General features: G+C 37.8%; 1 protein-coding gene across 1 annotated transcript in view; it reads right to left on the reverse strand.

Moving 5' to 3' along the window:
- LOC150085767 (PHD finger protein 12) overlaps window positions 1–24,518 on the reverse strand; it is a 529,395-nt gene that overhangs the window by 243,583 nt on the left and 261,294 nt on the right. Inside the window, exon 8 of the mRNA XM_090373472.1 lies at window positions 5,959–6,099. Within this exon, the coding sequence (XP_090229598.1) occupies window positions 5,959–6,099 (141 nt within the window). The remainder of the gene's footprint in view (window positions 1–5,958; window positions 6,100–24,518) is intronic.

The following is a 24,518-nucleotide window of genomic DNA, read 5'->3' on the forward strand; positions in this document are numbered from 1 at the left end:
CCATTGGATTGTAAAAGTGCCAATGTATCTCCCATACGTAAGGGTGGTTCTAAGAGTGAAGTGGGAAATTATCGACCTGTCAGTCTGACTTCAGTGGTATGGAGGCAATGATCAAGGGTGGAATTCAGGATCATTTGGATAGAACTGAAATTCTCAGGGATACTCAGCATGGTTTTGTAAAGGGAAAATCATGTTTAACAAATCTGGTTCGCTATTATTTTAAAAGGGTCACTCATGAGCTGGATTTAGGGAATAATTTCGACATTGTTTATTTAGCTTTCAGCAAAGCTTTTGACTCAGTCCCACATGAGTGCTTGCTTTATAAGCTGGAACAGGTTGGAATCACTGGGAAAATTCTTAGATCGATAGCAGGATGGCTTCAGGGCAGGAGGCAGAGGGTTGTGATAAATGGCTATTCCTCAGATTGGGTTGATGTAAGAAGCAGGGTTCCCCAAGGATCAGTATTAGGACCACTGTTGTTTTTAATTTTCATAAATGACATTGATAAATTTGCAGATGATGTTAAAATTGGTAGAGTAGTTAATGATCACTGTCAAGCTGAGCTTCTTCAGAGAGACCTAGATAGCCTTCAGGAATGGTCAGAAAAATGGCAGCTGTGCTTTAATCCAACTCCTGAGAAACAGCAATCCCAAAATAACTTATTCACTTGGTGGAGTTCAACTAAACCCAGTACTGGAGGAAAGGGACTTGGGTGTTATGATATGGTCAGACATGAAATTCTCTGAGCATTGTAAACAGGTTGCAAGGAAGGCTCATGGTGTCCTATCGATGATCTATTGAACTTTTGCAAGTAGAGATAGGGCCATGATAATCCCATTATATAAGGCTTTTGTTAGACCACACTTGGAATACTGTGTTCAAGTATGGAGACCACACCTAAAGAAAGACATTGAGCTTCTTGAAAGGGTGCAAAGACAGGTAACTCGCCTGGTGAGATCAGCAAAAGGGCATCCTTATGAAGAAAGACTTCGAATATGTGGGTTGCAGAGTTTGGAAACTAGACACCTTAGAGGAGATTTGATTGAGGAGTTCTGAGAGGCATCAGTAAAATGAATGAGGACAAAATTTTCAAGATTATAAATGATGCTAGAACTAGGGGACATGAATTCAAGTTACGGGGGGGGGATGGGAGATGTTTAGATTGGACTGCAGGAAGTTTTATTTTAGCCAGCGAGTTATAAATTACTGGAATAAGTTGCCTACATGGGTGGTAGAGGCTAACAGTTTGGGGAAATTCAAAGGACATCTGGATAGTACCTTCGGGTGAGAGAAACGCATAGGATGATAGGTTTAATTTCCTTTTCTTTTATTAATTATTATTTTTTTTTTTTATCATTGTTTTATTCGGGATTTTTTTTTTTTTTTTTTGGCAGAAATCAATATATATGGTGTCAAGGAGGCTACTTTGGGGAAGATCCATCCAAAAATAGTTGGTAAGCAAAATACGTGGATCAAAATCTATAAAACACAACTTCTAGAATTTCACAGACATCTTTTAAAATGAATAAAACATTTGATATAAATTAAGGTACTTCATTAAAAATTCATGATAGTGACCTTTATTAAAATAAAGTCACCTATCTGGGGTTTGTGTGTTCACTTCTGTTGTGTTTCAACAATAACTTCTTCTTAGCTTACTTTTACTTTCAGCATTGTATGTTTGTAAAATACTACACTTTTCTAATATCTTTATAATAACTGTACTTTTGTTGTTGTTGGTATGAAAGTTTCACGACACAAGGGCAACTGTGGCCAATATGTGTCTGTCAGCATCATTACATTCATTTTAATGATTTAGGATGGATATATCAGAGTGTATTTATTATTCCTAGATGTTTAATATATATAAAGAGCTCACTTAGGTTTGCTTTGTCACCAAGTACATGAGAGAGGGTTAGAGGAGCTTGCAAGTTTGCTAATGATTGGAAGGATGTGGTTCGAACAGCTGAATAGGATGGACAATCAATCAGGATGTGCCTTACTGTAAGTTGTATCTGACAGACAGAGCAGAGCGGTGGATCTTCTCTTAAAAGTAAATGTTTGTGAGTGAGGAAGGTATGCCCAATGCGCAGTCTTGTTAATATAATTTCCTCCTGTCTATTTGTATGTGAGCTAGATCGCCACAAACATAGATCTTTTTTTATTCTGCGAAGTTTATCGCACGATTGGTCCCTCCAAAGTTGTTTCCAGATGGAAGTATATTTGGTACGAAATACATCCCTATAATCCATAAATGGTACAAACTGAAAGTTATCTTGTATATTAAGATCTGGATTTTTTGCGGCTTGGTCTGCATGATTATTTCCTGGAATTCCAGCATGGCTGGAAATCCAACAGATAGACACTTGTTTTCTTGCTTTATGCAAAACTCCGAGTTGTTTTTTGATATGCTGAATCAAGGAATTTGAGGAATATTTGCTGTTCTGTAAAGCTGCTACTGCACTAAGGGAGTCAGTATAGATTAGAGCAGGTAGAAGTTGATGCTGGGTAATATCATCCAGTGCTAGTTTAATAGCATATAATTCTGCTGTGAAAATACTACAAACATGAAGCAAGGAGACAGATATAATATATTCTGGTAAAACTACTGTGGCACCTACTGAGTTGTTCGATTTTGAACCATCCGTGTAAATCTGATGACTGTTTCTATTTTCAAAACTGTGCAGTGCATGGTGCTTCTGTATAACGATTGGAGAGATCTCTTTTTTATTCCTGTTTGTAAGATGTGATATGGATAAAGGCACAGTCGGAATCCAAGGAGGTCTGCAGAAATGTGCTGGAAATGTATTTCCCAAACTTGAGCTAAGTGTCTGAGGCGCAGTCCTACTGGTTTATTTTCATTTGGCTTGCAATCATAATTACTCGTCCATGGTGGATTGTGAATAATGGACCAATCTGGATGTGATGGTTGACCGTATATTTTTGCCACATACATGCACAGTAGATAATCTCGTCGAAGGTGCAGCGGGGGTTCCAAAGCATCTGCATACAGGCTGTAGATTGGTGAAGTTCTAAATGCTCCTAGAGCTATGCGGAGAGCATTATGGTGAATGGTATCTAGGCGACGTAAGATGCTCCTTCTTGCTGAAGCATATATAGGAGATCCATAATCTAAACGAGATCCAATCAAAATTTTATGTAATAGTAATAATGTGGACCTGTCGGCTCCCCAAGCCATTGAAGATACTGTGCGCAAGATGTTAAGTTTTAAGAGGCAACTAGTTCGAAGTCTTAATATATGTTCATGAAAGTTTAGTTTTCTATCTATTGTTAAGCCCAAAAAGGAGAAATTTTGAACAACAGGTAGAGCAATTTTATTTAAGTATAAGACCGGTTCAGGAGAAGACCACACATTTTACAATAGTGTATAACAACTGATTTTTTCTCAGATATTCTATATCCATTATTTTGAGTCCATACTTCTATTTTGTTTATGGATAATTGCAGCTGTCGTTCAATTGTGTTCATGCTTTGTGATTGAAATGAAATGGAAAGATCATCTGCATACATATATATTCCAATGATGGTGGTATAACCTTTGTGATATTGTTCACCCGCAGTGCAAACAGGGTTGCACTTAATACTGAGCCCTGGGGAACCCCTTCCTGTTGTATATAGATTGTAGATAAACAGCCTTTATATTGTACCTGAAATGTTCTGTCTGCAAGAAAGTTTTCTATAAATTGTGGAAGTTGTCCTCTGTATCCTAACTGAAATAGATCTCGTAGAATTCCGAATCTCCATGTTGTGTCAAAGGCTTTTTCAAGATCTAGATTTACCATCACCATATGCTGCTTTCTTATAAATGAGTTTCTAATATTTGTTTCCACTTTGACATGTAAGTCAAGTGTTGATCTATTTTTCCTAAATCCAAATTGGTGGGATGATAAAACATTCTCTTTTTCCAGCAACCATGTAAGTCTATTATGCACCATTCGTTCAAGGATTTTTCCTAAGCAGCTGGTCAATGAAATCGGGCGATAATTATATGTATAGGAAGGATCTTTTCCGGGTTTGGGAAATGCAAGGACAATTGTATGCCGCCATATGGATGGATATAGGTTGTTCAGAAAAATTCTATTATATAGAGCTAACAGGATTTCCAGACAATCAGAGTTTAGGTGTTGTATCATAGTATAATAAATGCCATCGGGACCTGGTGCGCTATTAGGCAATTTTGTAATGGTTGTAAGTAATTCCTCTTTTAGAAATGGTAGATTATAGGAATGAGATATCTTGGTAGAGAAATTCAACTTATTCCATTCAGCTTGCTCTTTATATTTTTGAAAGTCAGTGCTGTAGCTTGTAACTGCTGATATGGAAGCGAAAGAGTCAGCCAAAATTTCTGATATCTGGTCTGTTGTAAAAACGTCCTGCCCTTTCCAATGGAAGATTGGAGATTGTGTAATTGAATATCTTCCACTTAAAATCCAAATTTTTTTCCACACCAAACCAGGATTTGAGTTCCTAGTAAGTGTGGAAGCGAACACGATCCAAGACTTTTACTTTGGTTTTTTCTGAATTCTCCTCGCTTCAGCTTTGGCTTTTTTATATGCAATTAAATTGGCGATAGTTGGATATTGCCGGAATCTATTCCATGCATGATTTTGTTTTGTTTTTGCTGTTGCACATTCTGCATTCCACCAAGAGTTGTAACGTGCCTGCCTTGCCTTACTTATTTGAGGTATTGTAGTTTTGGAAGCTTCTAGCAGTTGATCATTGATATATAAGACAGCATCATCTATTGGCAGGGTTTCTATTAATTGCTTATCTAGTTCAATTAATTGCATATATTTACTCCAATTAGCTTTTTTAAAATTCCATACTGTTCTGGTTCCTTCTGTAAGAGTTGATTGTGCCCGTATGGAACATACTATCGGAAAATGATCACTGTTGTAAGGATCATTCAACACGAACCATTCTATACTAGGATAAATTGATGGAGAACATATTGTTAAGTCTATTGCAGAGGTGATACCTGTACCCAAACTGATATAAGTGTGAGATCCGGTATTCAGTAAATTCAGTTGTTGATCATCTATGAAAGTTTCGATTATGTTACCTCTACTTGTACTTTTGTAATGTATCTTTGTAATAATTGTAATACAGCTTTTTAGCAACTTATAATACACTATTTTGCTTCTGAATTAAAATACTTTTATTCAATCCTAATGCAATTTAAAACCTTAATTATAAGTTTATTTTGTAATTTATTATTGTAAATTGTAATTTTTCATTCTAACTTTGTTATTCAGGTGAGTTTCGAAATGTAGTTAGTTAGTTCTCGTGTAACCATTTAAATAAACTTATTTAATATTGCATATGATTTAATAGTATCTTCTTAGCATTAATATAACTTATTATTAATTTATTGATCGCAGCACACAAGTGACATGAATTTATTAGCAAGTTAACTGTTATAACCAGCCAACAAAATTTGCAGTTTTCTATGAAAACTGCAAATTTTGCAAACTGCAAATTTCATAGAAAAAATAATTAAAAGCAGCTTACAACATACAGTAACTTAATTAAATAGCCAACAGATTTCTAAAATTATTCAAGACTGATGATATGAACATCACTGATAATGGCAGAGAATTTTATATTAATTGATATGTAATTATGCATATAATTTATTATTTATTTTTTTTTTTAGTAAAATTCATGCACACTTACTTTTAGGATAGTAAGAGAGTTTACTGACCAACAATAATAACTTGAATACAACCAACCACCTCACGCACTTGGTACTAGTACCCGGTCATGAGGTGGAAAAAATACCATAAAGGAGAAAAAGTTTTATAATAATAAGAATAACAATAAAGCAAAGAAAAAATGTCCTACACATCCTCAAGGAACTTTGAGAATCAACTATCATTAACAGACTAAAGAAAATTAGGGAGAATTAAAAAAAAAAAACACTAAAAATCAACCTACCTCATCTTGTTCTTCTGGTGTCAAACCTGATTCTGATACTGTGGAAATTAAACTGGCATCACTGGATTGTGGTGGTACTTCTGTAACATGAGGCAACAATGGCAGTGGATATTTGTACTGTTGTTTTATTGCATTAGGGACCTAAAAGTATTGCACATATGTATGATTACACATTTACAGGGGAATCAAAAAAAATATAACAAATATCTTCAAAAAAAAAATCTTTCAAAGATTAGGAAACAAAGTAGAAAGAACAAACTTGGAAACCACATGAAATTGGAAAGGCTGCACCACTGAGTCAAAAGTCAACTATGTTCTGCACTTAATAACTAAAACTGCAGTCACTTTCCATTATAATCCCACTTTGCACACAGTTACCAATACATATAATTCATTTATGTGTGCATTGATTATTTGGAATTACTTTTATTTACATAAAAATCCTTGAGAACAAAAATAAAGTCATTTTAAAGATTTTAAATCAAGGAGTACAGAAAAAAAAAAAATAATAATAATAAGATTTCCAATAAAAGATCATTAACATCTACAATAAAGAACATTTAATTTCTTGAAATGAGTGGTCACATAGTGCTAGCGACTGAAAAAATAACTGATGTCTTCACACCAATTATTTTTCTCTACAGTCCAGATATAAAACGTGTATTTATGAATATTATTCATTATTCTATTAAATTATTTTCTCTGGTACTTTAAAAATAACATAAAGTGTTCAAAAAAGAGAAAAAAAAAAAAAAAATATATATATATATATATTATATTTATTTTATCTAAGTAGGTCCATAGGTGATACAGCTCAACTTGGGGAAAATACAACAGCTGTCTGCTGAAGCACTAGCCACAGAAAAGTTGCTGGTGACCACATTCCAAGCAGATGCCCACATTAAAATTTATATGACACATATAGAATAAGATTTGTCAGATCTAATTAAGAACAACCAATGAGAGTTAAACAACATGAGAGTGATTGCCAATAAACTGCCCTGTGATACCTCTGATATAACCTTAATGACAATAATAAACACCGCTTCAAGAAGTTTCCCTGATCATAATATACACTGGGTGGCCAGTTTATCAGGTACACTCCGATCATCCAAAAAAAACATGGATACTGCTAATTCAGTGGGGGTCTTTCATGCATAACAGTGTCTGAGTGTAATGAGAATGATCAAACAACCAGAAAACATCCAGATAATGACAGTTCTGTGGCCAGAAACAACTCACTTATATGAAAGGCAGAAAGAGAGAGTGAAAAAAGAATCATGCAGTCTAACAGATGTTATAGTGCATGGTTCTTGCACTGCACTAACATTTAATGCAGTCAGTCAATTTTAAGTCAGTCAAATGATAGTGTAGTATAGAAATTGTGCACAAAGGAGTAAGTTAGAATGGATGATGCATTGGGTAAGGACACAGGTGGGATAATAGCAGCAGATGACCTCACTGGATTTCACTCCTCTCAACGAAAAACAAGCAGATGCAGATACAGTGAGCATGCAAACACCAACACTGGATATTCTGGGAGTGAGACAAGGTTACTCTGTACAACAAGTCCCAGTTACAATTGTTCCATGTTGATGGCAGACAAGTATATGGCAACAGCATGAATCAACAGACTCATATAGGACCAGGTCTCAATATGCAAGGTAAGAGTGGAAGTGTCATGGTACATAGAATATCTTCACTGCACACATTTGACTGCCATTGCCTACTTGAATATTGTTGCTGATCATGTGCATACTACATGCTCAAATTTTATTCATTTAGTTATTTCCATATTACAGGATGCAGAATGTTTGCAAATGGTTCCTGGGCATGAATGTGAATATTGTACTTTGATGGCCTACTCAGTTAGCAGACCTCAACTTGACTGAGCATCTATGGGATGTGGAATACACTGTTCACAGAAGGCTGTCATTCAATCTGAGGCAACTGTGGGTTGCAATCAACACATGTATGAGACAGTATTCTAGTAGAATGCTTTTGGCACCTCATGGAGTTTATACCCTCAAAATACTTGAGAATGTTCTGAAGTTAAAGCAGGTACGTACTACTCATTATTAGACCGACATATCCAATGAAGTGGCCATTCAGTGTAGTATATATCTGATACTGCAGTAATTTTTTTTTGCTAAAAATCTCAGTAATCTGGGCCTTTATCAGGATATACATAGTACTAATAAATATATACTTGAGCATCTTGACCTTCTTGGCATTTGTGCCAAAGCAAGTAAGTACAGAATTAGTACAGAATAACATATCTGTAAATTATATATATATTTTTGGGTTGGGCTGCCTTTTCTAGTGAATAAAAAAGCCAAACTGTTGGGGCAGAATGTACATTGTGCAATCCTTGCCTGAAACTGACTAACTCTGCTACAATGTGAAAAGTTCAATAAAAATTCCTTCTGTGGATAGTGGTTGGATTTGGATCCAAATCCAAGTCTTATCCACAATGGAAAGGAAAGCATTTTCCTTAAGACTCCAGCAGATACCTGTGAGGGTTCTGTTGGAGTCTTACATAGCAAACACATTGACAACAGAGAACTATTACTGCTACATGTCTATTGTGACAGCATAGTTGGACAATACATAACTGTCTGCAACCTATTTGGAGAGGTTTGGTTATTCCCATCAATGACTGTAGGAATTTCTCAAGTCCTGCGCAATCAAGGTTGTAGTCAACCATTCTATCTGAGAGGCAGAGCAAGTAGATTTTGTCATTTGAATTATTCTGGAATTTTCAGCCCACACAACATACAAGTCCACATAGAGATCTACAGACAAAAACTACATGGAAACGAGAGACAGTTCCACTGCCATTAAAATAATAATCTGAATTTGCCAGTACATATATATCAGCATTAGCAGAGGCATGTGATGCAAGAAAGCAAGCTTATGCAGCATCAGCCAACCCCCCCCCCCCCATTTCACCCCTCCATTCGTTCCAAATGCTTGTCCAGCTCGGCCTTAAATTTATTTAGGCTATCAACTTCCACAACAACAAAAGATGGATGTCTGTTCCACCAATCAACTACCCGCACATCAATTCTATACAGGGTGATTCACTAGCAGTGCGACAAACTTGCAGGAAGTGTAGGGGGCACAAAGACAAATCGGAATCACATAGCATTGCAGGGTCCAAAATGCCTTCATCATGCGGCAGAGGATGTTGAATGGGAGGTCGTGTGAACAGCGATCCTGCTGGAAGTCAGCATTTGCGAACTGTTTCTGTTGAAGAAACCAAGTAGCAAAAGTCCTCCGGAGTGGATAATCCGCAGGCTCCAATGATTGGATGCGTTGCAGATGGTATGAACTCATTTGGTTTGTTGACAGTATCCTCCATACAGTGGATTGGGAAATATCCAATCGTTGGCCTATCGCTCGAGTACTTGTACTCGGATTGCCTTCTGCAAGATGTAGGACATTCTCCTCATTGTCTGGCATCCTCATCATTCGCTCTCGATTCATGGTACCTCTCGTGAAACAACCAGTCTCACATAACCTTCTGTGCACACGTGCGAAAATCGTATGATGAGGAGCACACCTGTGCGGGAAACGTTCTTGGTACAAGCGCAGAGCGGCGCGCCAGTTACAGTCCGCAACTCCGTACGCGAGGTGCATGTCGGCCAATTCAACGTTTGAATACTCGTCCATCCTACTGCCTCGGGAACCAGTTCGCAAATGCTGACTTCCAGTGGGATCGCTGTTCACGCGACCTCCCGTTGAATGTCCTCTACCACATGACAAAGGCATTTCGGACCCCGAAATGCTATGTGATTCCGATTCGTCGTTGTGCCCCCTACATCTCCTGCAAGTTTGTCGCACTGGTAGTGAATCACCCTGTATATACTGATGGGCAAGTTTTTCAGCCATCAATACGTACGAATTAAAGTTTTCTAGACATTATGCATACAGATTCTGGAAAATAACCAGACATTCTAAAGTCCTTCTGATTCATGTAAAAGTTGCAGTCAAGCCTTCTGATTTCTTACCAAATTGTACGTCCATCTATACTTGCATTTATATGTACATTTATATTTTGACCTCTTAGAACCTGATGGTTCTGCAGTTCTCAATTAAAGATAGAGCTAACTTAGTAACATCCTACCTTCTTTCTGACACTTGTATTCATGAACTTGGCAAATCTCCATTCAATGATTCCCATGGTCTGCTGACAGAAGGATGGTAGAATAATTTTGAACAATTTTGATGGCAGGTCCAGAAGGAATTTCTTCACTTGTTCTCAAAACCTGTGTGTTTGAGCTTGCAAGTTTTTTTTTTTTTTTTTTGCCTTTTTATGCTTTCTTATCTCACAGATGTTTTTCCTTCTGCGTGGATATCTGCACACATCCAGAAAGGTCCTAAAAAGTTATTCAATGTTATTCACCTTCAGAGAACTATGCAAAAAGTTGCTCTTGACATTTCTAGGGGTTTTGATTGTGTATGGCATATAGGTCTTCTTAACACAGTAATGGATTTCCATCCATCTGTTTTTTGCAATTGAGCAGACATGGTATTCTTCAACTACTCACTGAGGATGGTATCCTGTATTCTAATGTCTCAACTAATGCTGGTGTTCCCCCAGGTTCAGTTCTTTCTCAAAGTCTTTTCTTTCCTCTTGTATATTAATGACCTTCTTCAGCAGACTAAAAATCACATTCATAGGTTTGTCGACGATACTGTGTGTGATGGTTTTTTTTTTTTTTTTTTTTTTTTGATTTGGTAGTTGTTGGCGCATCGGCTTCTGTGGCCATATTGCACCTCCCAAGGGTTTTGCAGTACTTTGATCCAAGCCCGAGGCGGGAATCGAACCCGCGACCTTTGGGTTGCCGGGCAGGTACTTTACCCACTCGGCTAGCCCGGTCGGCGTGTGTGATGGTGATGGCAAACAATATACTACATCTTAGGTTCATGAAACCTTTCCCTACACAAACCAACTTCAACTTCTTGAATATCAATCTAAAAAAAAAAACACGGTTAACTAAAAAAAAAAATTTTTTTTTTCGGGCATCATTCTTAATCTGGTATGATAAGTAAAAAAAATATTTCCATGAAACTTATTGAGACCATAGTTACAGAAGTAATACAGCTACAAGGCTACTACTGACTTATTAAGAGGATATTAAGTCTAACTAATCTGATTAGTTACTATGAGGTTGTCAAAAATGAACTGGATGCAAAGACTAATTCTGGTATACTCTTAGCTTAAATTTTTGATGGGGGAGTAAGAAAAAGTCACAGTCTTATATCGATATAATGACAATAATAATGGCAGTTCCTTTTTCATTTTCATCTACCCTGAGCGTAGTACAACACAGTTATTAATATTATTATTATTATTGTTGCACTTATATTATTTCTCCCTGAGTGGGGGATTCCACTCCGTGATGGGTACGCTATCAAGTACACAGGGTGGTTGTAATGTCTGGTGTTACTGTTGGTCAAGGAAATCTCTGACTATCCTACAGGTGTTCAGGATTGCGACTTTCTGGAGTTCTTTGTAGGTGTTCTCTGGGAGACCTATTGCTGCTAGGCTGCTATGTAGTCTTGATGATCGGGATGGTCGATACTTCTTGCATATACCACATCTCCTTGACTTCGTGTCTCAGGTTTGTCTACTTCCTAATTTTTTCCTCATGGATTTTCTGGACATTGCTAGTGTTAGGCACTGCTATGTCAATCAGGTAGGTAGCCTTTTCCACCTTGTCCACAAGGGTTATGTCCAGTCTGTTGTGCGGGATGGTCTTATCTGTTATTATGGCGCGGACTCAGTACAGCTTTTGGGTTCGGGTCTCTAGTACTGCCTGGGGTTCGTACTTGTAGTATGGTACACTTTCTTTGGTTAACTGGTATTTCCTCGCTAGCTTCTGATGTATTATCCTGGCTACCTGGTCATGTCTATGAGTGTACTCCGTCTAGGTGATCACCTTGCAACCCGCGGTGATGTGTTGGATCGTTTCTGAGGCCAGGTGGCATCATCGACATGTGTCATCTGACATTCCTGTGTCCTTTGTGATGTATTTTCTATAGTTTCTGGTGTTGATTACCTGGTCTTGGATGGCCGGCATGAATCCTTCAGTCTTGGGGAAGAGCATCCCGCTTGTGAGCCATGCATTGGAAGCAATGTTATCGATATGATCTTGATGGAGGTCATTGTAGTGTCTGCCATGGAGTGTCTTCTTTGCCCATCTTTCTAACTTCGTTTCTTGTGCCGTCTCCTCGGGGGTGGGGGTTTCCTCACTTAGGTTGAGTGGTGCTGTGTTGTACGCGAAGTAATCCCTCATGTTAACTATCGCTGTTTTCTATTGCTCTATCAGGTCCCGTCCTCCCTCTTTCCGAGCTATTGTTAGTCTCTCTACTGCTGACTTCGGGTGGTGTTGGTGGCTCTTGGTCATCATTGTCCTTGTCTTTCACATGATATCTAGCTCGGTGTTAGTCCAATCTATTATGACCCCGAAGTTGTATATTAGTACTGGAGTTGCATAGGTGTTTATAGGTTTAACTGTGTTCCCTCCATTCAATTTTGCTTTCAGCAGGCTTCTGAGTCTCTGATGATATTTTTCAGTCAGGCACTTCTTGATTTCCTTGTGCTCTTAACTGATGAGCCTGCATCATTCCTAGGTATTTGTAGGTCTCTCCTTCTGTCATAGCTTATTATTATTATTATTATTATTATTAGCCATATGGTACAAGGAAACCTGAGGCTTATGCTGTACCAGGCAAGAGAGAGAGAGAGAGAGAGAGAGAGAGAGAGAGAGAGTAAAAGGGAATCACCAAGAAAGAGAAGAATGATGATATCAAGCTCAGGACCCTGGTTGAGCCAAGCCCTACTCACCAGATGTGAGCCCCTGGAGAAATTGATACATTAATCTGAGATTACTGCTACCCACATACAGTACCTCAGATTTGTCAATGTCAAACTTCATCCATTTCTCAGTCCATCTGCCTAATTTTTCTAAATCTCGTTGCAGTAGCATACTTTAATTGCTGTCATTAACCATCCTGTCAACTTTTGTATCATCTTCAACCTTATAACTGAAGTCTAATAAATCTTTATCGACATCATTAATAAATACAGAAAACAACAATGGGTCTAGCAATGAATCTGGGGGGGGACTCTACTAATAATAATAGCCTAGTAAGATCAGTGTCCATTAATAACCACTATCTGTCTTCTTCAAATCAATCATCATTTCAACAACAGCAACTTTCCTTAATGCCAAAACTCCAATTTTACAGCAGTTTCTTATGTGCAATAGTATGAAAAGCATTCCTGAAATCCAAATATATTTGTTATCAAAATTATTTTTTGCACAGATTTGTTATTACTGCGTCACAGTCAAATCAAATTGGTCAGACAAGACCAGCCATTAAAAAATACATGCTATAAGCTCAGTATAATTGCATTCCTGTCTAGATGGTCCTGGATTTACTGCATTACCTAACCAGTGATTCCATTCAGCACCTCCGTAGTCAGGTGGGCAGGAGCAGCAGTGCATAGCGGAGGATGCGGAGGGCGTTTTTCTTTGCATCCTTTGCCATAGTCTTTTCATAATCAGCTTTAGCTTGTCTAACCTCCTTTGTGACTAGTTTGCACACTAGTTTATATCTACCCCAGGCTTCTGTATCACCTGATAATTTATATATGCAGTCCATACATTTTTCTTCTCTGCCACAAGTGTCAAGTACATCTGACATAATTCTGGTCTAAGCCTTAAACATTATTCCTTTCCTTAGTTAGTATAAAAAAAGCCTAGTAGCTTCTATGATTACTTCCCTGAATGCTTCCCATTTAGAATCTGATTTTGTTTACTTCATCAGTTGGTCCCACTGCATACAATTTATACTGTCTGAGACCACTATAGTCACCTTTATAAGAATAAAGTCCTTTTCTTTATCCTGATGGTACTTACATCTTTAAGTAAATCCTACTTCAACAGGTATTTTTTTCTGCAGATAATTAATGCATGAAGAATCGCCACTGATAATCAGATCAAATGTACTGCAGTCTCTTGTTGCCTCTCTAATATACTGCTGTAGAAAATATTTACCCAACAAAGCCACAAAAGTCTTGCTAGTATGTGACTGACCAACCCACAAGTTTTCTGGTCATTATTTGGAAAGTTAAAATCCCCCATTATAAGACATTCTGATGATTCAGTGGGCTGCTCTATTTCTCTGTATAGTTGTTTGTGGTACTCATCACTCATGAGGTCTATAACATACGCCTACTGTCATTTTCATTTTCTCAGTGCTTATGTCACACCAAACTGATTCAGAATTACACTGGGCACCCATATCAAATGGATGCACTGCCTTAGATTTAACATGCTGCTTAACTAACAGCATAACCCCTCTTCCTCCATTCTCTAAACATTGTACTCCCCATATTCAAATTCTGATTTGAATACCGGCGATTTTGGCTCAAATATCATATCTCATAACTAGTAATTCATAATGTAATACATGGTATTGGCACTGGTGTTTTAACTGTGGCAAATAAGTAGGTCAAAGGTTCTAATTACACGGGTTGGTGTGTGTATATATATATATATATATAAAACAATTTTTTAGTTAATTATAATACCAACTAGATATAATTGGAGAATTTAGCATAAAAGTATTAGGGGTGAAAACTATACTCATTAGTTCAAAGGGTCAGGTTTAGGTAACCTAAGTTGGACTTCTTTGTCGTACCCTATAAATAAACACATATAATAAAATAAAATAAAATAAACTGAAATAGTAAAATTAAAATGATAATATGGCTAATTATAGATATATGGATACATTGAATGGAACGTTAACTAGGGCTAGCTCCACTCAATATATCCCATCAATAATTAGCTGAGACTATCTGTTTCTGTTTGCCATTTGCCAGTTTTTCTATGTTCAAATATACCGAGAATTTACTATGAATAAATAATCAAATTGGCTTAATTACTTTAATATACCTTAAATTTAGCAGAAAACTGGCAGAATAACCACTAGCCCAACAGATAGCAGTGAAAATTAATAATAGTGGAAGTCAATAATGAATAATATATGTGAGTAACAACTATTTATTTATGTAGTGAAAGGAAGGCTTATGCCTAAAATTAAGGCGAAAATTAAGAAATTGAGGTCTATTACTATTCCTCTTCATATTCGCCTTAATTTTAGGCATAAGCCTTCCTTTCACTACATAAATAAATTGTTGTTACTCACATATATTATTCATTATTGACTTCCATTATTATTAATTTTCACTGCTATCTGTCGGGCTAGCGGTTATTCTGCCAGTTTTCTGCTAAATTTAAGGTATATTAAAGTAATTAAGCCAATTTGATTATATATTCGCAGTAAATTCTCAGTATATTTGAACATATAAAAACTGGCAACTGGCAAACAGAAACAGATAGCCTCAGCTAATTATTGATGAGATATATTGAGTGGAGCTAGCCCTAGTTAATGTTCCATTCAATGTACCCATATATCTATAATTAGCTATATTATCATTTTAATTTTACTATTTCATTTTATTTTTATTTTATTTTAGGTGTTTATTAATAGGGTACAACAAATAAGTCCAACTTAGGTTACCAAAACTTGGCCGTTTGAACTAATGAGTATAGTTTTCACCCCTAATATTTTTATGCTAAAGTCTCCAATTTATCTAGTTGGCATTATAATTAACTAAAAAATTGTTATATACAGACAGATGTAATGTACAATCATAAATTTGATGGAATTAATCTGTTCTGCCACTCTTTTTCTTATATTCTTTTACATAACTTTATATATAATAATAATAATAATAATAAATGCCAATGCTAGTAACAGGTCTATGGCTTTCCGAACGTTTTGTACTACCATCATCTATATTTTTATTTGTCATATCAACTTCTTTCAGTAAATCCCACTTCAGCACACTGTGTGATCACAGTGTGCTGAAGTGGGATTTACTGAAAGAGGTAACTACCATTAGGGGTAAAGGGAAGGGTTATTGCTTCCGTAAAGGCGACTACGATGGACTGAGACAGTATTTAAATTCTATACAGTGGGACCAACTGATGATGTTACCAACAGCAAATTCCAAATGGGAAGCATTCAAAGAACGTATCTTGGAAGCTACTAGGCTTTACATACCAACTAAGAAATATTGTTCAAGGTTTAGGCCAAAATGGATGTCAGATGAACTAATGAGGCATATGGCAGAGAAGAAAAATGCATGGGATACTTACAAATTAACACATGACACAGAAGCCTATGATAGATACAAGTTGATATGCAACCAAGTTACAAAGGAGGTTAGGCAGGCGAAGGCAGATTACGAGAAATCCTTGGCAAGGGATGCAAAGAAAAACAGCAAAGAGTTCTTTACTTATGTAAACTCTAGAAGGAAGGGGATGAATCAGATTGGTCCACTTGATATTGATGGGTCAACTGTTGATGATCCTGCTCAGGTAGCTAACAAACTAAATGAATATTTTGCATCGACATTCACACATGAGGAGTTATTCAGCAAGGGGAATGCCAGAGGTGTATTCAACTCAACAGTAAGCTACAGAATCTTGAAATAACTGGGAGTAAAGTGGAGGAGAAACTGTTGAAGATAAACACAAGAAAGGCACCCGGGGTGGATGGGATCTATCCAGTTATATTAAAGGAGGCAGCAAAGGAAGTAAGCAAACCCTTAGCCATAATTATGAGAGCTTCCTTGGACTCAGGGGAGGTACCCATAGACTGGAAATGTGCAAATGTGACCCCAATTCACAAAGGAGGATCAAAGGCTGACACGAGTAACTATAGACCTGTGAGCTTAACTTCTGTTCCAGGAAAATTAATGGAGGCACTGGTTAAAGAAGCACTGCAGGATCATTTAGACAAGACTTCAGTTATAGCTCAGACACAGCATGGTTTTGTTAAGGGGAAGTCTTGCCTGACCAACTTGATTGGATACTATGATGCAGTCACAAAAGAACTGGATGCAGGGAATAACTTTGATATTATATACTTGGATCTTAGAAAGGCTTTTGATACTGTTGCACATGGAAGACTGCTACACAAATTGGAGCAGTGTGACATTGGAGGCAAATTGCTGCTATGGATAAAGGGGTGGTTGAGTGGGAGAAGACAGAGAGTGGTAATCAATGGACACTGCTCATCGTGGACTAATGTTATTAGTGGAGTCCCTCAGGGCTCAGTGTTGGGTCCATTATTGTTTTCTGTATTTATAAATGATATTGATGATGGTATATCAAGCTTAATGTCCAAGTTTGCAGATGATACAAAGGTTGGCAGGGTTGTCAAGGACACTACTGACACTACACTGCTGCAACAGGATCTGGAAAGGTTGAGCAGATGGGCTGAGAGGTGGCAAATGAAGTTTAACATTGACAAATGTAAAGTACTACACATGGGAAACAGCAACCCCAGAGCAACGTATCAACTCTGTGGTACTACACTGACAGTGGTAGAGAATGAAAGGGACTTGGGGGTGATTGTGCAGGCAGATATGAAGTTCTCTGAGCAGTGCAGACGGGCTGCAAGAGTAGCTCATGGAGTATTGTCAATGATATACAGGAATTTTTCCAGCAGGGATAAGGAGGTGATTATTCCATTGTACAAGGCAATGGTCAGCCCACACCTAGAGTAATGTATACAGGTCTGGAGGCCTCATTTCAAGAAGGATGTAGAGCTGCTGGAACGAGTACAGAGAAGGGCAACAAGATTAGTGAATGGAACAAAGGGGTGCTCTTACGAAGAAAGGCTTAAGTTTTGCAAATTACAGTGTCTGGAGACTAGGCACCAGCGAGGTGATCTGATAGAGGTGTATAAAGCCTTGAATGGTTTAAGCATGCTCAATGCTGATGGGATTCTTCCTCTAGCTCAGAAAAATCACCTGAGAGGGCATAAATTCAAATTGAGGAAAGACAGATGTAGGATAGACGTGCGGAAATTTGCCTTTAGCCAGCGGGTGGTTGGTTGGTGGAACAGACTGCCATCCCTTGTGGTGGAGGTTGATAGCCTAAATAAGTTTAAGGCTCAGCTGGACAGGTATTTTGAACGAACAGAGGGGTGAAGTGGAAGTGGGTTTTTTTTTTTTTTTTTTTGGCTGATGCTGCATAAGCTTGCTTTCTTGCATCAAATGCCTCTACTAATGCTAATGCTAATATTTTTATAATACATATATATATGTATATATATATATAAATATATATATATATATATTTTTTTTTTTTTTTTTTTTTGTATTGACTTTTCTAAGTGTAGGTTGTTTCCACACGCAGTCCATGTCTGGCTATAAAGCTAGTGGGAGGTGAAGTTAGGAAAATACTTAGGAAAGCAATAGACACTCCTGACCTCGTATTGCACTAATAGCTCAGAGTGTTGAAGAATTTTAGGGGAAGGACAGTAAATAGAATATGATTGTAGAAAATACAGTTGGTGTGTATAAAGTAGAAATAAACTGCAATACCTGATTTATATGTAAAAACTATTGAAAAGAAAAAATTACTGAAAATAAAAAAGTAAAAATGTCAGCCAACAACTATAGGATTACCTGTAAAAGGCTTTATATCGACACTTTGGATATAAAGCTTAATAGCAGTACCACATATACCACAGAAGAAGGCTGATAGCTACTTAATGCAAGTACCACAGAAAAAGGCTAATAGCTATGAGAAGGTTAAATCTCAACTGCTATTACACCAAGTTTCCATATGTACATTGGATCACTAAGTTTCATAAATCCCCAATGGCATTTAGGTTTATAACCTCTTGCAGGGATAGTTATGTAGAAGTTCCACATACAAAGCTGGAAATATTGTTACGAATAATATTAAGTAAGGTAAGAGATACAAAGATTATATTAAATAACGGAAAGGTTCTAGATTATCTTAATACCAATACCACAAGCATCAGACATAGTGGCACATACGACTTCAAAAATCTGTTTACTAGCATGTTGCATAGAAATCTAAAAAAGGTTTTGAACGAATATTATAGGGCTATCCCTTGTGATAAGTATTATTGGGATAATTTAATAGATCAATGTTTATTTAATTGCTTTATAGTTAATGGAAGTGCGGTATATAGGTAACATACGGGTATAGCCATGGGTGTGTGTAGTTCATGTATCGTGGCCAACCTATATTTGCACCACTTTGAAAGTAAATTTAACAAAAATGTTATACTTTATAGATATATTGATGATCTTATTGCAATTAATGAGCCAAATTTTCTACAGGAAATGGCAACTTTTTATCCTTCGGATCTACAGCTTGAACGTACTAATGATGATAGTTTTATTGCTCCCACATTTTTAGATATTGGCATTAAAATGAAAGTTGGGAAGGTTGATACTAAAGTGTACAACAAACGTACTGACTTTAAATTTGAGACTATAAATCTCACGCACTGGCATTCAAACATATCACACAGAATTCATAGTAATGTAATTAAATCACAAGGATTAAGAATATGTAATAGTAGAGTTAATATCCTAGCATCTCTAACCGATTTTATCAACAAGCTATGTAAAAATGGCTTTCCTCAAAAATTTATATTTAGACATCTACGTAGAACTATTTATATTGCAATAAAATTATGGCATGTTAATATCTGCCCACAAGATATAGTTAGGAATTTGGGGTCACACTGAAGTGATGTCTTAGGTGGAACTTATGTATAAAAGTATATACTAGGTACTTCTCATAGAACAGTTGATCCGTGTCTTACACTCTGAAAAAGTTGTACCCATGGTTGTTCTATGAGAACAATTTTTTTTTTTTCCAGAGATTGCCTCTACTCATATCGCTTCTAATTGGTGGATGCTATTTCCATAATCTTTTGAGTCTAAAGAGGGAGCTTAGAACTTTCTTTAGTTTCTCGCTGCAGCTCTGGTCAGTCCAAGTTTTTGGTAGCTCCAAAGTATCGGAAAAATCTTTGCCTTTTTGCATTATTGTTAGCTCCAACGTATCGAAAAATCTTTGCCTCTTTGCATTTTGTCTAGAGATACTTAATACTAGCTATTACTATGGCATTCATTTATACATCTCAGTTGCTTAATCTTAGTTGTAATAGTGCAAAATTCTTCACACAACAAATTACCAGGAACCCTACTAAGGGACGGGGATTTATGCTCCCGGTAAAATTCCGAAGTAGTGCTGTCTTTACCTATTCTTTTATCTATTTGCTATCTAACTCTAATTTCTTCCGCCTCGAAATCTATTAGGGTAATTCGAGGGAAATTGAGGTGCTACCACTATTACTTTTGCCGGCTCCTTCCGCCTATTTCTTTGGCTTAAGCCCTTTGCTTTTTCCTGCCCACTTAGCTACAGTAACAGAAACACACATGTAAATATTGTAAGAGTAAAGCTATCTGTAGGGCTAGCAGTTATATTTTGCCAGACAGCCGTTCGTAAAAATTTTTTATTGTGCAAGTCATATTCGGCAAGTTTAGCATATTATGCTATCTATAACTTAACCGTCTTTAACCTTATCTTAGCTTAAAATTTAAATAATTCAAATTTAACTTTTCATCTATTTTATATACTATATTTGGTATATATTAATAAGATGTGACCTGGCATGTAACTCGCAGAAAAAGATGGCTCATGTTGTTACTGATAGCACATATTGAGAGGCTCTAGCTCCAAGTTGACGTGCTTTTCAATGTAAGCTTTATGCAGAAATGGCTATATATATAATCCCTTCTTTTTTTCATTTTTAGCTAAGAAATTTTATATATACAGGGTGTCTCAAAAATATTGGTACAAACGTTTAGGGGAGGTAAAAAAGTAAAGTGCAGCCATTATCAACCCACTGCAGGATGGAAGCCTCCTCAACAATTCATGCTGAGGGAAATGGACCATAATTTGCCACGCTGGTCCAGTGCGGGTTGGCAGATCGACCGTATTCAGCAGTCAGGGGCTTGAACCCCGGTCTACTCAAAGAGCATGTGCTACTGCACTCCCGCTCCTGCCCACTCGGCTACGGAGGCTTATCCTGTATATTTCCATAACCGGAAACGTCAGGGGAAAGTAGCAGCAGAGGCACAAGAAGCAGAAATGACACAAGGCAATAATTAGTGGCAAACATTTATTTGACATAATATTAACAATGGAGTACGAGATGGATGCATTTCATGATGTTACAACAGATGCTTGAAGGTTCCCCAATGAGACGCGATATGTGATACCAAAGCAGCATGGATTGGCGGACACATTCGAACACACCTGGAGTTTCTTTGACAGTAGCAGCAGCGCAGACGAGTCTCGCCATGTGATCCATTTCCATATGAGGGTCCCACCACAGAAAGAAATCAAGGCTCGATAAATCAGGTGAGCTTGGGGGGCCTGACAACGGGTCCACCCGGGGCCAATCCATCGACGACCAAAATGCCTGTTCAAATGGTCACTAATTCACCTTCCATAATGGGAAGGTGCCCCGTCATGTTGAAACCAAATATTGCATCTCACATTTGCTGGAACATCGTCAAATAGTAGTTGTTGGTGACTCTATTGTCAGGGAAGCGGGGAACATGCTTTGCAAAAAGGATAGGTGGAATAGGACCAGGGTATGTCTGCCAGGGGCAAAGGTTGATTACGTTGTAGAGCAGATATCATCTTTTAAGAGCACAAAAGGTGATATAGTTCTACACGTTGGCACTAATGATATTAAGAGTAGGAGACCGGCGGAATTACTTAGCAAGTACAGGTCACTGTTGAAAAAAAGCTGTGAATTAGGGTTGAATTTGAAAGTGTCTGCAATTCTGCCCAGACACGATAGGCAGGAGTATATGATGAGAGCCTTGTCGATCAATTCGGCCCTGGAGGGATTGTGCAAGGCTCAAGGGATAGAATTTTTTTCAGCCTGGACTGTACTTGTTAACAGAAGAGGTTGCTTCTACAGGGATGGGATCCACTTAAATAGAAAGGGTGCAAGAATTTTTGCTGATGCTGTCGAGGCAGAGTTAGGTGGGTCGGAAAACTGCTAGCTTGGGGGGAGACAAAGACCAATAGATTGACAGTAGCCAATGGCAGAGTTGAAAGTGATTCTTGCACTGCTTCAATTGAACTGAGCAGAAGCCTGAAAAACAAGATGCAGGATATTTCAGAGACTGCTGGGAGTCATTGCGGTACAAGTAAACACATGGGTTGTGTTAGGGTAGCCAAGAATAGAAACAGGTGCATGTATACCTGCGTGTACACCAATGCTAGGAGTTTGGTAAATAAATTTGATGAATTTGAGGTATTGCTCAAAACATCAAAGGCAGATATTGTTGGGATATCAGAGACGTGGATAAGAAATGCAGATATAAGAAATGCGGAACTGGAATTTAGGGAGTACAATGTGTATAGAAAGGATAGACAGGACAGGAGGGGAGGAGGGGTTATGCTATTAGTTAAGAAACACAAAGTCCAAGGAAGTGAAGCCAGTCGATATCGATGGACAGGGCAGTGTCGAGTCAGTTTGGTGTGACATAAGCATAGGGAAATCAAAACTGAGTAGGAGTGTGCCATAGGCCTAATGACTCTGATGAGTATAATAAGATATTGTACAGGGAAATAGAGTGGTCAAGTAAATCAGAGAGTCTTATAATGGGGGATTTTAATTTTCCAGATATTGACTGGAATTTGTGGATTGGTCACTCACACACTAGCAAGGGCTTTGTGGATTTATTGGATGATTGTTTTCTACATCAGCATGTTCGTGAGGCAACAAGAGGGAGCAATACTCTTGATCTGATTATCAGTAGTGATTCTTCATGCATTAAGAATCTGCTGATAAATGAACCACTAGATGGCAGTGATCACAGTGTGTTGAAGTGGGATTTACTCAAGGAGGTAACTACCATCAGAGGTAAAGGGAAGGGTTTTTGTTTTCGTAAAGGCAACTATGATGGTCTGAGACAGTATTTAAATTCTATACAGTGGGACCAACTGATGATGTTACCAACAGCAAACTCAAAATGGGAAGCATTCAAGGAACTAATCTTGGAGGCTACCAGGCTTTACATAACAACTAAGAAATATTGTTCAAGGTTTAGGCCTAAATGGTTGTCAGATGAACTAATGAGACATGTGGCAGAGAAGAAAAATGCATGGGATACATACAAATTAATGGGTGACATGGAAGCCTATGATAGATATAAGTTGGTCTGTAACCAAGTCACAAAGGAGATTAGGCAGGCAAAGGCAGACTACGAAAAATCCTTGGCAAAGGATGCAAAGAAAAACAGAAAAGAGTTCTTTACCTATTTAAACTCAAGAAGGAAAGGATGAATCAGATTGGTCCACTGGATATTGATGGTTCAACAGTTGAGGATCCTGCTCAGGTGGCTAACAATCTAAAAGAGTATTTTGCATCTACATTCACGCATGAGGAGTTATTAAGGAAGGAGAATGATGTAGGTAAAGTAAACATTGGCAGTGAGCTGGATGATTTTGTAATAACTGAGAGGAAAGTGGAGGAGACATTGTTGAGGATAAACATAAAAAAGGCACCTGGGGTGGATGGGATCTATCCAGTTATATTAAAGGAGGCAGCAAAGGAAGTAAGCAAACCCCTAGCCATAATTATGAGAGCTTCTTTGGACTCAGGGGAGGTACCCATAGACTGCACATGTGCAAATGTAACCCCAATTCACAAAGGAGGATCAAAAGCTGACACAAGTAATTATAAACCTGTTAGTTTAACTTCTGTTCCAGGTAAATTAATGGAGGCACTGGTTAAAGAAGCACTGCAGGATCATCTAGACAAGAATTCAGTTATAGCTCAGACACAGCATGGTTTTGTTATGGGCAGGTCTTGCCTGACAAATTTGATTGGATATTATGATGCGGTCACAAAAGAACTGGATGCAGGGAATAGCTTTGATATTATATACTTGGATCTTAGAAAGGCTTTTGATACTGTTGCACATGGAAGACTGCTGCACAAATTGGAGCAGAGTTGCAATTGGAGGCAAATTGCTGCTATGGATAAGGGGATGGTTGAGTGGCAGAAGACAGAGAGTGGTAATCAATGGACACTGCTCAACGTGGACTAATGTTATTAGTGGAGTTCCTCAGGGTTCAGTGTTGGGTCCGTTGTTGTTTTCGGTGTTTATGAATGATACTGATGATGGGATATCAAGTTTAATGTCCAAGTTTGCAGATGATACAAAGGTTGGCAGGGTTGTTAAGGACACCACTGACGCTATGCTGCTGCAACAGGATCTGGAAAGGTTGAAAAGATGGGCTGAGAGGTGGCAAATGAAGTTTAACATTGACAAATGTAAAGTACTACATATGGGAAACAGTAACCGCAGAGCAAGTATCAACTCTGCGGTACCACACTGACAGTGGTGGAGAATGAAAAGGACCTGGGGGTAATTGTGCAGGCAGATATGAAGTTCTCTGAGCAGTGCAGACGAGATACAACAGTAGCTCATGGTGTCTTGTCAATGATATACAGGAATTTTTCCAGCAGGGATAAGGACGTGATTATTCCCTTGTATAAGGCAATGGTCAGGCCACACCTAGAGTACTGTATACAGTTCTGGAGGCCTC

Source organism: Mastigoproctus giganteus, chromosome 5 (genome assembly GCF_048544385.1).
Source record: "Mastigoproctus giganteus isolate SK-2022 chromosome 5, ASM4854438v1, whole genome shotgun sequence".
NCBI classification, from domain to species: Eukaryota; Metazoa; Arthropoda; class Arachnida; order Uropygi; family Thelyphonidae; genus Mastigoproctus; species Mastigoproctus giganteus.